At 44.5% G+C, this 14,355-nt stretch overlaps 1 protein-coding gene across 4 annotated transcripts in view; it reads right to left on the reverse strand.

The window, feature by feature from the left end:
- Positions 1-190: 190 nt before the first annotated feature.
- The window catches only part of LOC148396354 (serine/threonine-protein kinase WNK1-like), a 28,001-nt gene continuing 13,836 nt past the window's right edge, over positions 191-14,355 (reverse strand). For 3 of the 4 annotated variants that reach the window (XM_088377763.1, XM_088377764.1, XM_088377765.1), the window contains exons 5-27: positions 13,849-14,006; positions 12,652-12,740; positions 12,369-12,588; positions 12,181-12,282; positions 11,725-12,085; positions 10,953-11,122; positions 10,602-10,685; positions 10,277-10,426; positions 9,510-9,583; positions 9,278-9,440; positions 9,072-9,188; positions 8,230-8,343; positions 7,961-8,009; positions 7,726-7,869; positions 6,480-7,402; positions 6,283-6,357; positions 6,037-6,156; positions 5,612-5,933; positions 5,364-5,529; positions 5,091-5,284; positions 4,707-4,862; positions 4,199-4,431; positions 191-3,374 (exon numbers count right to left, since the gene is read on the reverse strand). In XM_088377763.1, the coding sequence (XP_088233889.1) occupies positions 2,994-3,374; positions 4,199-4,431; positions 4,707-4,862; positions 5,091-5,284; positions 5,364-5,529; positions 5,612-5,933; positions 6,037-6,156; positions 6,283-6,357; positions 6,480-7,402; positions 7,726-7,869; positions 7,961-8,009; positions 8,230-8,343; positions 9,072-9,188; positions 9,278-9,440; positions 9,510-9,583; positions 10,277-10,426; positions 10,602-10,685; positions 10,953-11,122; positions 11,725-12,085; positions 12,181-12,282; positions 12,369-12,588; positions 12,652-12,740; positions 13,849-14,006 (4,565 nt within the window). In that variant the 3' untranslated portion in view covers positions 191-2,993. The remainder of the gene's footprint in view (positions 3,375-4,198; positions 4,432-4,706; positions 4,863-5,090; positions 5,285-5,363; positions 5,530-5,611; positions 5,934-6,036; positions 6,157-6,282; positions 6,358-6,479; positions 7,403-7,725; positions 7,870-7,960; positions 8,010-8,229; positions 8,344-9,071; positions 9,189-9,277; positions 9,441-9,509; positions 9,584-10,276; positions 10,427-10,601; positions 10,686-10,952; positions 11,123-11,724; positions 12,086-12,180; positions 12,283-12,368; positions 12,589-12,651; positions 12,741-13,848; positions 14,007-14,355) is intronic. The other variant, XM_088377766.1, reaches the window with a different exon arrangement.

Consider the following 14,355-nt stretch of genomic DNA (forward strand, 5'->3'; position numbering starts at 1 on the left):
TTTCACATTTTTTCTTGAGAGCAAATCTCAAATGTTTTCATTCGTAAGATTCGGATGTCATTCCATCTTGCCACTCTACTCCATTGTCCAGTTATATGAAGATGGATAGTTGTCATGTGTACTAAACAGCCAGTGTTTGCCAAAAATGTTGTAAATGTAAATGCAAAAGGACATTACACTAAACCAGATAGGCAATTTAACAGATTTTTTTAATTTGTTTTTTTTTTACATTTTATACAATGTGAAAAACATACACAAAAACCCGACACCAAATCACAGGAAATCAATACGAAAAGAGCAGAATTGTGTCAGTAGCCTCATGTCTTGTTTTTCGAGGTCCTTTACGGATCTTTTGTGCTGTACAGTGGCTGTCGGATTGGACACCAGTGAAGCTGGCATGCAGAGAACACATTGAGTCATTTACGCCGCTATTAAACTTGTGCCTGTGACATTGGCGGATGCAAATGGGGGTGGGGTGTGGGGGGTCAATGTGGTGATGACTCTAAAAGGCAAACAATCCTGATAGTATTCCCATATCAAAAAACTGAAGTCAGTAACCCTCATCGGCATGCAAATAACTCCATGAACCCTCCATCCCTATAAAACTTTGCATATTCTGCATTGCAGGAACTTATTTTTTTCTCTAGAGAAGTTTTAACTAGTCGTCCGAGCTACGGGCAGGCCGCTGGAGCGCCTCTGTGAAATGGTTTCATGAGATATCCACAAAAACAAACAAAAGCTAGCCAAAAGCACACAAGAATGAGTCAACTAGAAGCAGTGAATAATCAGGAAAACATTTACCAACTTCTAGATTATTTGCAGTGTGTGTTCACATTGTGTAAGGAGATGGAGATGATGGGACGTGGAGAAAGAGGTTTGACATATATTCCAAATCCTTGAAACGACCCAAAGGTCCATGTACTAGTACACTCAGCACTAGTAAGACAATTCAGATATTACTCATACGACTTGTCTTACTAAAAGCTTTTCCACGTCTGCCTTTCACAATTTGATCATAATTCAGTATACAAGTAAGATAACCACGTGACTAGTGAAGCAAAACTAATAGTGAGCATTTTGGTGCACAGAAATTGACTTGTGACACCTGCATGCCGGCTACTTCGGCCAAGGTTGTCCTAAAAGTGAGGACAAAGTGCACTAGTAAGTGGACCTTAAGCTGGATAGCAAAGATAAGGAAGATATGTTCCAACAGCTAGTCAAAGAACTTATCAATAGTGAGAATGCAAGGCACAAAACTGTTCCTCACGTTTTCCGGGGTAAGAGTGCGTGTGCGTTCGCTAGTCTCGATACGCTCGGGTGTGGGGGTGTTAACCGCACATTAAAATAAGATTATGTACAATAAAATAGAAAGCAAGAAAGTGGTGTTTGACTGGACAAGGAAAGTTTAGATAGAGGAGCTTAATATACAGCAGGATGAGAGAGTACATTGAGATATAAACCCTGCAATTGCACTTTTTAAATATTCCTTTAACTACATGTTGTTTAACAACCTTTAATAATAATTACAGTGAGACAACATCAAAATCTGATGGCTGAATACAGGTCCATAAAGAACATTTCTGTTTATTAAATAGATGCGTACAAAAAAAAAAGACCACAGAAAAGCAGGGAACCCCACTAACGAAGCGGCTAATTATCTCAAAAGCTGTCTGAAAACTAACACGATCCGAAACTATTCAAACTTGAGTGAGAGTTTTGTGGTGTAGCGTGGAACCAATGTGGGATTTGTTTAATTCAAGTGTAAACCAACAAATACAAAAACAACAACAAAATAAAAACACCCCCGAGCCGGATTATGACTACAGCAGCATCGCCTCCACTTTGCGGTGCTCAACACCAGGATGCCTTTTGTAGAAAACACAAAATCACAATTGACACCAGACATAAATATGCCGACCATCTATGTACAAAAATGTCTTCAGGGAATAAGGCCACAGTTACAAAAGGGGGCAGTTGCTTCTCTTCTTCTCTCGCCTTATTTATTGCATTGACTTCACCTTCTATATATAGCAAACCATCTGCACGCTCCTGCTAAACTTACAGAGTCTTTCAACTTGCTCTCACACAATTCCCTCACACTGCCACAACTTAACCTCTCCTCCTACAAGCAGGTCAATATTTACTCCGTGTTCACCGTCCCACTTTTGGCTTGGAATGACAACAACGTACGGTACACTAGGGACAAAAAGTTTGGTGTGTTGGGCTTTCGGGTGCTGCAATTTCGCAGTTGACTTAAAACACACTAGACGTCAAATCTTTGATGCGTAAGTACTTTTTGCACGACTTGCTGATCTCTTAGAAGCTGAGGCTGTGTCCTAAGTCTGTGACACCAGATGGAGATCGGACTCATCACAGAAAAGATATATATCTTTCTGTGACACCTCCAGTTTGGGTTCCAACCCGCTAATGACCCTCTGACACAAAGCTTTGATCCATTAGACCAATACATTTCCACTTGTATGACTTTCTTTTGTTGCCACCTGTAGATGACGCTGTGACACTCAAGTTCAGTGGCCTCTTCTCCCGCTGAACATTCTATTTGAAGCCCTACAATGGCGAGGGAAGGGGCCAGTGGAGGAGACAGAAAGGCATAGAAATTAAAATCATGGCATAAAGCTCAGAGTGGCATCAGAGGTTCCACAGTATTTTAAGTACATCCTTTTTTGTTCACCCAAAAGCCGTTAATCCTGAACTTTTTATGCGTGGTGCACAGCTGCCCTCGACAACAAGAAAATAGACATCTTTGGCTGACCAATCAGCTCATCACAGCTCAATTTCACAGCTAATAGGCGGGGCGAGTGTACGCTATGTTTATATGTGTGTATTGCACGCTCCCTCCGACGGGGCCCGGCAGATTTCAATCTGCCCGAGAGGACGACAAGTAATAATGGTTTAAAAAAAAAAAAAAAGACAGTTGAAATTAAACAAAGAGCTCGTTCTTGCACATGTGCTTCAAGCTGGACTGGGCTGGGCTACGTAGGCCTTAAATTAGATCCTCCCTGGCTGACTGATTTCTGGGTGGCTGACGTGGTGGTCCCCATGTGGTAGCCTTGGTGCATGGACACCGGGGCAGTCATGGGCGCCTGGTACTGGGCGGGATTGAGCATGCCGACCTGGCAGTTGCCTGTGGGTCCTGCCCACTGAGGAGCGCTGTACGAAGCCGGGGTGTACCCAAACCCCGGGCCTACTGGGCCCAGAGAGCCTTTCCGGTGGCCCAGGGGGACGGAGGGATTAGCAGGATTGGGGAGGTGGGCCGTGGTGGGGGTACTGGTGGTGCTGGGAGGCGTGGGGAGGGTCGGACAGAGGTAGCCAGGAGCGGAGAACTTGCGACCCATGTTGGCAGGAGGGATTATCTGGAATTGAGAACCAGGAAAGTGATCATAATAAAGACCCTTTGCATATTGGCGCTTCGGCATTCAGTTTAGTTTTTAGTTTTAGTGTACATGACATTCAGAGATTTTGTGCTCAGGCCAAAACAAATATATTACTTTGGTGCTATCTGATGTAATATTGGTGTTTTAAGGTTTCAGTCATTGATTGTCCTAGCTGATATTATTGATGGGCCTCATTTGAATGTGATTTTATTGTGTTCTGAATGCAATTCTTTATGTAATATTGGTTCATGATGCTAGCCTGCCAAGCAAAACTGATATGCATTTCTGAGGCAGGGCAAACCTGAGCAAGCAAGTAATTTGAAGGAACCAATCAGTGAAAAGCGTACGTGACTTCGAGGGAAAAACATCCTTGTCTTCTTTTGAAGTAAATGCTTTCCAGTGCTATTGGTTCATTGGGTTTTATTCCATCTCAGCTAACCGCCAGGGGGCGGTGCTTAAAGCACTTAAGATTCCATCAAGCATGCATACCAAATTAGTCACCTGTGACCCCTGGATAACCCTTGACAGATATAAGGTCCAGTGTCACCAGAGGTTCGTTTCCTACGGAATCTTCTCGCATGATCACGAGGATGGACGTCCTCGCTGTCATTCGGAATTCATAGAATCATAGCTACAGTTGTAAGTCTCTTTTTGAATGACGTGAGGATAGACTTCCACTACGGAAGGGTGACGTCGCGCACGAAGGATACGGCAGGGCGAGTAAACAAATTTGATTCGTTGGTTCATTTTGAGCCGCATGGTGTAGGTGCTTTATGGTCCTGAAGTTGGATTGTGTCGCTTACATCATGTCCCTGGGCTGCCTGTGCTCCGGTTTTAGGACCCCTCTTGCCCTGCGAGAGACTGATATCTTTGGCCCAGTTATCCACCAGCTGGTGCAGGTCATCTGTGAAGGTACCCTTGCCCTTCTGCGTCTGAGCTGCTGTGGCAGTGGAAGCCGGCCCGCTCGCATGGGTCAGAGAAAGCGAGTGGTTCTGGTAGGGACCTGAGCCATTTGTGGAGGTGGTCCCACTTACTCCTTAGAAGACAAGAGACAAGGTAAGAATAGCGGGGACAAGCAGTTGTATGAGTTAACAAATTAGAAAAACTACAAGAGGGGAATGTTTTTGCTCTGCCAAGTTATCAACATAGTATAGTACATAATTGGCAGAAAAAAAAAAGTTTGTATTTAAGTACATCTGAATGTTTTACTATTTTTTTTAAATCTGTATTTATAGTTACATGTGAGTGGCCCCTCAGTCAAGGAACTCAGCTCAGTGAGAGCGAATCAGTTGAAAATCTTCACACACATACCCGTAGAGCAACTGCTGAGACTGGGTAGGGATGGAGAGGATCGGAACTCTTGTAAAGATGTTGCTGCACAAGTTTGGGAAGCCTCGGAAGCAGAAAGAGTACTTTGTTTGGGGGGAGATTCAGAGTCATGAGTACTCTGAGCTGAGATTGGACATCCTGGACACATCAGACAAGTCAAAATTCAAGCACACCATTGTACAGGGCAAGAAAATTGAGAGTGGCTATGTGGAGTTATTAAATCAAGCTTATGGCAATCTTGCGTCAACGTTTGAAACACAAATGTTGGAAAGCATATTGAAGATCTTATTGATTAATCATCTAATTGGATAAAATGTTGAAAATGTACCACTCAATTCCATTTCAATTCCATTGGTGTGATCCTACCAGAAAATACGGGGCTTGGTTGTCCACTGCTCCGTGGAGACTTGTGGCTCTTGCTCTTGAGCCTGCGTCGACCTCCGGCCATGGCCACAGCGGGGGATAGGACGGAAGGGGGAGCTGTTTTTCCTAGCCGGGTAAAGAGTGCCTCGATTTCCTCTTTCTGACGTGTCTGCAGGGCCTGCACCTCCAACATGTGTCTGGAAAAGCAGCACGAAGGTATTCAACAGGACCAACTGACATGCTAACATGCAAAAGGCCAGTGAGCATACCGCGTACCTTTCTCTGAGGCGACTAACTTCTTTCTGCAAGGCTTCGTCCTCTGTTCCCGAGTCGTCGTCGTTGTCACTGCTGTATGGGGTGTGTGCTTTATGAGGCTCCACAGAGGAGGGGCCGTTTTGGACACCCGAACTTTGAGATGGGCTGGAACCTGCCGTTGATGTCACTAAGGAGAAGTTTGATTGAGGATATAATGAAATATTTCTTGAACTATGATCCTGGTAGTAGCTGATGAACCTGCTACACACCTGTGACTGAAAAGCGTCCCACTTTGGAGGGAGCAGTTTGTCCAGATGAGGCATTGGAAACCTGGAAGCGCCCTATTGCTATGGTGGGCAGTTGGCTGGCAGAACCAACAGAGAAAGACGAGTCTCCGTTGCTACGGTCCGTTTCACACACTGCGGTGGACAGAGTGGACGAGCGGTGGAGGGTGTTTTCAGGGCTTGAGGGGGAGGAGGAAGAAGAGGATGAGGAGGCGGTAGAGGTGGAGGATGGCGTGAGGGAGGAAGAGGAGACAACACTGGCAGGCTCTGGAACTCCACTTGATGCACCATCGGTAGCAACGGACACCTGGGCAGAGGGATGGTGTTATTTTAATGCACCATTTATAGGGTTTCAAGTTTCATCATCTCAGCCTGTAAGAAATGCGGTAGTCTCTCAACACAGAACCTACTTGGAATCGACCCAGAGTGAAACCGGCTGCGGGAGCCTGGACTACGCTCTCCACTTGAAGAGTCTCTGGGCTCAGCGCTCTCCTCAGCTGGGCATCCAAATTACCCAAAGGCTGCTGGGACTGTTCCGACAAACAAGAAAGATATGATTTACTCGCTCAGGTATATAATCACATCACCCCTTTCATATAAAAGAGTAGAAAGAAAATCCAAGTGAGAAAAAGTGAGAAAGCAGAGGGAACACTCACTTGATTTGGTCCAGGGAATGGTGGTAAAGTGTCCAAGGGCAGAGGAGCAGCTTGGTCAAACCCAGTAGGTAAAGTCTACCAGGATATGCAACACATGAGGAACAACACATGAGGTATAATGTGATAAAGGTTTGAAATGAATTGAAACTGTATTAAACGTAGTCAAACAGATGTTAGTAAATTGATTATACACGAACCTGTGCCCTCGGTTTGGTTGGAGGGGTATGGGCATGTCCCGCAGGGGTTAACCCCTGTGCTGGGGTAGTTGTAGAGAGCGGAGTGACCGCCTGTGCTCCAGACGTGAGCGGGAGGTTTGAAGGAGGCACCAGAGCGGTGCCAGGAGGAGGGGATGATGTTCCGGTGGGAGGGGAAGAGGTTCCGGTGTTCTGCCCAGGATCTACTGGTGCGCTTGAGGAACTTGTACTCTGGTCTTTAAAAAGGGATCGCAGTTTCTTGTCAAGGGCTTGGATATCATCCCTACCTGCCGCTTTGGTCTGAACCTCAGCGCTCTCAGACTCTCCTGACTGGGGTTGACTCTGACCGGCCAATGGCTGAGATGGATGCGTGGCTGAATTAATGCTTTGAGATGTCGTGGCAGTATTGTTAAAAGGTTGCGGCTCAGAAGCAGGGACGGGGACTGTATTAGCGCTTAGCTGGGGCACGGACGCCACGGGGACGGAGGTCTGCATGACCGATGCGGAAATGGAAGAGGAGGCAGGGACACTGACGGCGGGTGCAATCTGCGAGGCGGATGTTTCGTGGGAAGTGTGGGCCGGTGGCAGGGAATCACTGGTGACAGGATTCTGAGAATGAGTTGATACAGGTGGAGGAGAAACTCTTCCATTTGGAGGATGCGTCTGAGGGGTTCCGGAGACGAGCCCAACGGGAGGGAAACTAGAACTACTGGTGGACGGAACCGCTTCGGGAGGGGCCACAGCACTCTGAGTGTTTGGGACCAGTCCAGCATCACTAGATGGATTGGTGCCAACTTCCGGATCAAGGCTTGGAGGCTCAATCATGCTGCTGCCTCTCTCTGCGTGATCCTGCCTCATTTTGCTAAAAGCCTGCTGCAGAGTCCCAGAAGGTGCAGACAAAGAAAGGCCTAATGTCATTGTGGGCCCTGGAAAAACAATCGCTGTTGTTAAAATGTGAGATAAATGGAATACAACTAAAATGCAGTGATTCACAAATTTAATGTCTTCCGTGAACAAGCTCATAACTCAATTTACTTGTAACTCCCCCTTTGATTAAATCAAATGCAATGAAGCTGCTCCAGACCAGCATAAAAGAAAGTAGAGCTGAACTGTATGAAAGAAATACGAGAGTACTTATGTATCCAAAGTTCACTTTTGACTCAAAATTTGGCTCACAACACAGACCAAGCAATGGCTCATAATAAATAAAATAAAAAAATTTTTTAAAGTCCCCACTGTGTAATCGTACCTGAGCCGGACTCGTCGCCAACTGAGGTATTCGCCGAGGATGCACCAAAAAACTGTTCCCTCAAACGGGACTCTGGTACTGGGCTGACTATGAACCGTCGACCTGCTGAATGCACCACCTGGGCTGTAGTGCTTGGGGAGATTCCTGTGGGAATGTGCACAAGGAATGTTAGATATGAAGTAGTTAATAATGCACATTGATAGTATGCAGATTGAAGCAAGGAATGTCCGTGTACCAGGCAGCATGGGAACTGAAAGCTCTGGCTGCTGTTGAAGCTCACTCATCTGTAGATAGACCAACAATTACATGACGCTTATACAATGCATTTTTCAAATTGCACAAATGGCACAGATCAGATATAGCCTATCAAAAATAGGGATTGAATCACAAATGGCAACTTGGAAATGCAGTATCTGGAATTTAAATGTTCACTGTTTAATGTTACTGATTTGAATCAGAAAATGGGGTTTGGTTTAAAAGATGTGAGCACATCCATAACATTACCTGAGGAAATGCTTCTTTCATGCCCTCTCCTTTCTCGTCAGCCATTTCAATGACTTCACGGACCTGCTCGATGAATGATTCTCGCTCACTTTCCAGGATGAACTCACTCACAACCTGAAGCAGCAAACAAGTCAAATTAAATCTCTATAATAGACAACAAAGAAGGACCCAACGACTAATTGCATTTGCAATATGATAAAAAGTGCTTTGCTAATTGGAAAGGCTGCTTGTTCCTTGGGAGTGGAGAACAGAGGGATTCACAGCAGGCAAAGGCGTCAGCGCTGTAATTAAAACCTGTCGTGTAATTTTCGGTTTTCTGTCTCAGAAGACCTTGAGACCAGTATCTAACAGGTTTATCTTTATACCTCAAGAGGAAAAAAAGAAAAAAAAAAGTGTTTTAGCTCATGTTGTTCTGACTGCCATAGTATGTTTCTTACTATTTCACAGTACAGTAAACTGTATTTTTTTTTTTATTGTTAAGTTTTATACAAGTTACTTTGTAACTGTGATTTCTTACGGTTTCACAGAACATGAAACAGATTCATTTTTTAAGTAATTCCAGAGTATAACTCTCAAGAATGGGGAAAAAAAAGTACAAGTATCGCTGGAGTATAAGTCGACATTTTGGGGAAAATTTATTTTACAAAAACCGCAACCTCGAACCCAAAATCCCCATTCCCTAATCTAGGGTGAGTTGAGAAATGCGCTTCGAGCATCTGATTGCTTCATACTAAATTGTAATTCCAATATTAAGGAGGGAGAGAAAATAAACCAAAGTACATTATTTTCGTAAATGGATTAGCAACACACACAAAGTAACATTTAAAGGAAAAATAAATCACCATTATCTGTGCAATCTCCTCTGGATTGTCACCATCTAGATCAAATCTGAAGGTCACCATCTTCCTATTGTGCGTTTCCAGCTGGCATTCTGCTACTCTGTCTCCTGCATTTGAGATCTGCAGGAAAAAAAAGATGTGCCTTAGCTTAGTGTCACAGCAAGGAACTCAAATACAAACATATGTCAGAAAAAAAAAAAGATGCCTACACTTAGAACATTCAGTTTGGCCTTGGCTCCCTTATCATGCCGAGAGCGGCTACGGACAGATCGCCGCTGGTACCGCTTCAGTGAGCGGCCCTCGTGGCGGCCTCCTGATGTTGAAGTACCTTCATTGCCGTCACTTAGACCTGAAGCTGCATCTGATAAACAGCTGAAAAGGGGACAAATATCTCAGAGAAATGTACACGATAACGTCTGAAAGTATGCCTCTCCTGCTTACCTTTCCACAGATGGCGGCACAAGAGTGGAGGAGGCTGCTGACTGCTCAGCTGGTGTTGCCTGACTGGCAGCGGCCTGAAACAAAACAATAGTCAGTAAAACTTAGAGCATGTTAACTCTGATGTTTTGTTTTGTTTTGGCATTTATGCAGCAGATGTGGGAAAGTGACACAGTAACATTTTTAAACTTCGACAAAATTAGTCCGCTCTTAGCATTTAAAAATGCTTATTAATAGAGAATGTGGTTTGTAGTAAACTGTTCATTTTATTCTATCGACCCAAAAAATCTGAAGAAAAAAAATCTTCTATAATATTGGTAGGGGGCAGCTGTGAATCGATCAGATTAAGCGTTGCCCCTCTAACCCATAAACATTTTGTATTTAAACGTCATAATTAAAAAAAGAGAAATGAGTTTGAGGCAAAATGTTCACACCTAAATTACAAAAGCCCAACCACACACATCAATACTGAGTACCTGCAGCGCAGAGAGGCAAGATGCCTGATAGAGGAAGAACAGATGTTCAGCATTGGGAGGTGGAGACAGGATAAAAGAATTTGGACTAGAGGCCCAAGACTAACAGTCATGCAGGAAGTGAGCAGCATGCAGAGATGATAAAGAAAAAGAAGATAAAATATGACAGTAATGGTAGTGGTAATGAGAATAACAAAAGAATGCACACAAACTAAGTGAGAGAAATGGATGCAGCAGAATGGGGAGTGGACACATTAATGAATACATTAAGGGATAAATGCGAAAAATTGTTCTCACTTGTAACGGTTGCGTTCCAGGCTGTGCCTGTGGTAGAGAGGAGCTCTGAAGGACTGTGTTGGTCTCCGGCGGCTGTTGCTGCTGCTGTTGTGGTGGTGCAGAAGGGGCCGACTGAGAGGATGGAGGCATCATCACCTGCTGGGTGGGAATCTGTAAGGACCAAAAATTAATCAGGAATTGGAAAAGTTATTTATCCAATGCAACATCCTAAAACATTGATGGTTGGTGGTGTGCACCATACTATTTAAAAACAACAACAACAACATACTCTATGCTATAACAAAAAAAAAAAAACTACATAATGACTACATAATGCTGTGAATACCTGCTGTGGTGCCACTGAGACAGACTGGCTGCTGGGAAGAGAAGGGACAAGTTCGGCCTGGACACCTGGCATCTGGGGTTGAACCTTTAACACATAATTGGGAGAACAACGGTATGCCTTAAAAGTAAAAATAAGATGACTGTGAGCTATGCTGACTCAGGGAACGGGTTAAGTATTCATCTTTATATGCCACTGCATGGTTAAGTGCAGCTGGTTTAACAGGTGTGGAAGACAGATTTAGAAGCAACACAAGTCCACACGGAAGGAAACTGGACAGGATACATAAATAGATATGGATTGGTGCTTCTGATTCACCATCGATGGAACTCAGCCCGTTGGAAAATGACTCACCAGTGACACATGCTGCTGCGGCTGCATTTGGTCATTTTGTGTCGGAGGGCATGGCACTTGGGGTTGAAGCTGTTGACTGGGAGGGGCGCAGTAGGACATTCCCGGCTGAGCAGGCTGAGCTTCGGCAGCGAGGACAGAGGAACCAGATGCTCTGTCGGCCATGTGTGCGACTGTCGGGGATGGGGATTGGGGGAGGCGGCAAGAGCGGATAGCGAGAACATGTCAATTCTTGACGCAACGTAGCACTAGGCAAAATTCATATAACAGCGTAACTTGTATTTCTTCATGGTAACAATGTTAATCACGACATGCACAAAACTGAGAAGAAATAAGGATTTCTGAATAGATTACAGGATCCCACTAGCAAAGAATATTAGTAATAAAATAAATAAGATGTCATGCTCATGGTGCTAAATAGTGCAAAAGAACACATTACATTGCTTATATTATAAATATTTAATAGTTTTGACCTCAGGCTCCTCATCCCGGTGGAAAGGTGCAGATAATTTTTTAGTTTTCAAACATGTGCTTACTGTGTGGCCAATGTTTTAATTTTTCTACACTTATTAATGAACCTGATAATTTGCTGTTCATTAATCACACTCTAACATAGTCCCAGCCAGATTTCCATTAGAACCGCACCGCCTCAGCACTTTAGTGTTTTGCATTAGGTCATGTCTACTTCTGTTCCCGCTTCTGGCTGAGGTTTAATAACTTTGACGAGTGTTTCCTCATCCTATTTAACCATACTAGCAAGGTAGCCGATACACACCTCCGCCACTGTGTTGATGCTGCTCAGCCTCAGGCTCCTCTGACTCCGGCTGACTGGAAGCCAAACTCTGATTCTGAATTGGGATTTGCCCAGTTGACTGGGGGACGTAAGAGACCCCTTGTGTCAAGCCCGTCAGCTGGGTGGGTTGCGAAGTGTTATAAGAAGCATTGGCAAGACTCGGCTGGGACACAGGCTGAGCTGGCATGGGTGTGCTGTGTTGGTTGGCTTGTGGAAGAGGAACATGGGTGGCTGGCTGCGGCACCGACTGGGAGAGAGGCACCTCTTTGCTTGGTTGCTGGGGCGTTTGTGTCTGGCTCGGTTGTTCTTCTTCAATTCTGCTCTTCTCCTGATCTTCTCTGACCTTTAAAGGCATTTGACACCAAACGTATTACAACTTTGGGATGTGAAGCATGTGTGAAAAGAATATGTAAAAATAAACAACGTTTAAGAACACACCTGCTGCCGTTGTGCTCTCTTGCGACTTATGAGGGACACTCTGTCCTTGATGGCCTTTGCAATAGTCTTGTGGTCACCTTCGCATACATACCCTGAATCAACCTAAAGCAGACACAGGGCATCAACTTTAGTAATGATCATTTGTTTGCTAGAGCTTAAGGGTTAAGTTTAATAACAATCAAGTTCACCATTTCCTGAGCCACGTCATCTGGGACGTCCTTGTTTAGGTCAAAGGAAAACTCGATGGCTTCATTGTCTTTGTACTTCCCCTTTAACTTCTTGATGTCCTCAATTCTCAGCCACAGTTTAATCGCTTCCATTTCACCATCATCCTCTTCAGCCAGCTCCACACGCACACCTGTGTCCTCTTGGAAGAAGGCATGATTCAGGAGGTCCTTGATCGAGTACCTAAAGATGAGAAGGTTAGAAGCTGATGTGGACCGTGGTTAACTGAGAAATCAAATGGGACACCTCTCATCCTTGTTCTGGCGAATGCATCCCTCGATGATCTCCTTCACCTCAGGAATGGCCACCTTGTCAAAGCTGCCCGGCTTCACCCCCTACAGGAAACACAAAACACTGAATGAGAATGGGTTTCCCCTACATGGGCGAGATTTCATTTTGAGGGCTAAACCCAACGCCTTTTCTTTGAACCCCTTTGTACCTTCATAATTATTTGGCACTCTCTGCCCGAATCATATGAGAGGCTATTTTTAGCTGAATTCTAACAACTATTCAACAGTGATTAGTGTTGTTATTAAGCACAAGTTAAAGCAAATCTGAGACTTACAATATCATTAAGCCACTGGTAGGGGATTGTACCAAGGGTTGATGAAAATGAAGCTCAACTCTAAAGCGGTGACTGAGACAATTGAGCAAAAAATGAGCTGACTCTTCAGGGAAGGCATATGGGACACGCAACAACTTCTAAAAGCGAGCACAGCAACACACTAAGACTTTGCTTCACAAGTGACTAAGCTGTGTTTGGTCTCCCCAAGCCTGTTCAACTGGCTTTGGTGGATTGGGACAGCTTCAAGCTCAGCAATTGGCAATGTTTTACTAAACTAAGGGGTTTTTATGTTAAAATATCATCACGAATAAATTGAGGGCCAAGCGTATTCATTCAATACGTGTGAATCTAGACTTAAGGTTCAGCCACCTCGTGTCTGGGACTGTTGGCATGACACAAGTCTGAATCATGCGCCTAAATCATGATATTATGACATGTGAAATTCTTTGGCTGTTAATTTACAATGACGACCAACAGGAAGTTAAGTCACTCAGTACATAACAAAAACAATGCTTGTTCAGCCTCTTATCAGCTATCTATGCCGGAATTCTGAACGCTTTTCAAACACAAATCACAAGAAGGAAGGAAAAATAAGCAAAGGTCCTGGTCCTTGGTTCCTCTCGAATATTTACAAGTTTGTGAGTCACTCACATCTGCAATTTTGATCAATTTTCTGCCGTGTAACATTTCACTTCATCTGAGAGATGAAATAAAAACGTTAAATTTCAAGTAAAAATGAATCCTCATAAAAAAGGGAGCCAAGTTGAGTTAGGTGAAAAGACAATAGTTCCACAATGGGGCATTTGCCTTCTTAGTACATGGGAAGAAGGCAGGGCAAAGGGGGCAGGGGGACACAGAGACCTAAAATGAAGACTTACACTGGTCACTCTGCGGTAGATCTGTGCAGCATTCTGGCACTCTGAGTAAGGGTACTCTGAGGTGGCCATCTCCAGCATGCACATTCCAAAGGCATACACATCCACTGACTCGTCGTACTTCTCCTCATACATCTCAGGCGCCATGAACTCAGGGGTACCTTAAATCAAAACAACTATTCAGAACTCTCTTCCTTACTGACAGCGTGGGCTTCTCAACCCACTGCCCCTTCTCTGCTCCTCTAACCCATGAGGGGTTGAGGAAGCGGAGGATGAGAAGTGTGACCGGCCCGTCGACGTCTCCTGGGGTAGACCCTGCGAGGTGGAAGTTGGAAAAAAAGAGAAGAGAGAAAAAAGGGGAAGGAAGGCAAACAAAGAGGAAAAAAACAAAAAAGGAGGGAAAAGCCGAACTCAGTTAGACTGTAGAGAAGAGGGCACATGTTTGTCTGTGTAGGACCTTCAATTTTGGAATTGACACATTTGTCTGAGGCAGCTGATAAACAGAGCGCC

Source organism: Syngnathus floridae, chromosome 6 (assembly GCF_059516105.1).
Source record: "Syngnathus floridae isolate MCC-2025c chromosome 6, RoL_Sflo_1.0, whole genome shotgun sequence".
Classification (NCBI taxonomy): domain Eukaryota; kingdom Metazoa; phylum Chordata; class Actinopteri; order Syngnathiformes; family Syngnathidae; genus Syngnathus; species Syngnathus floridae.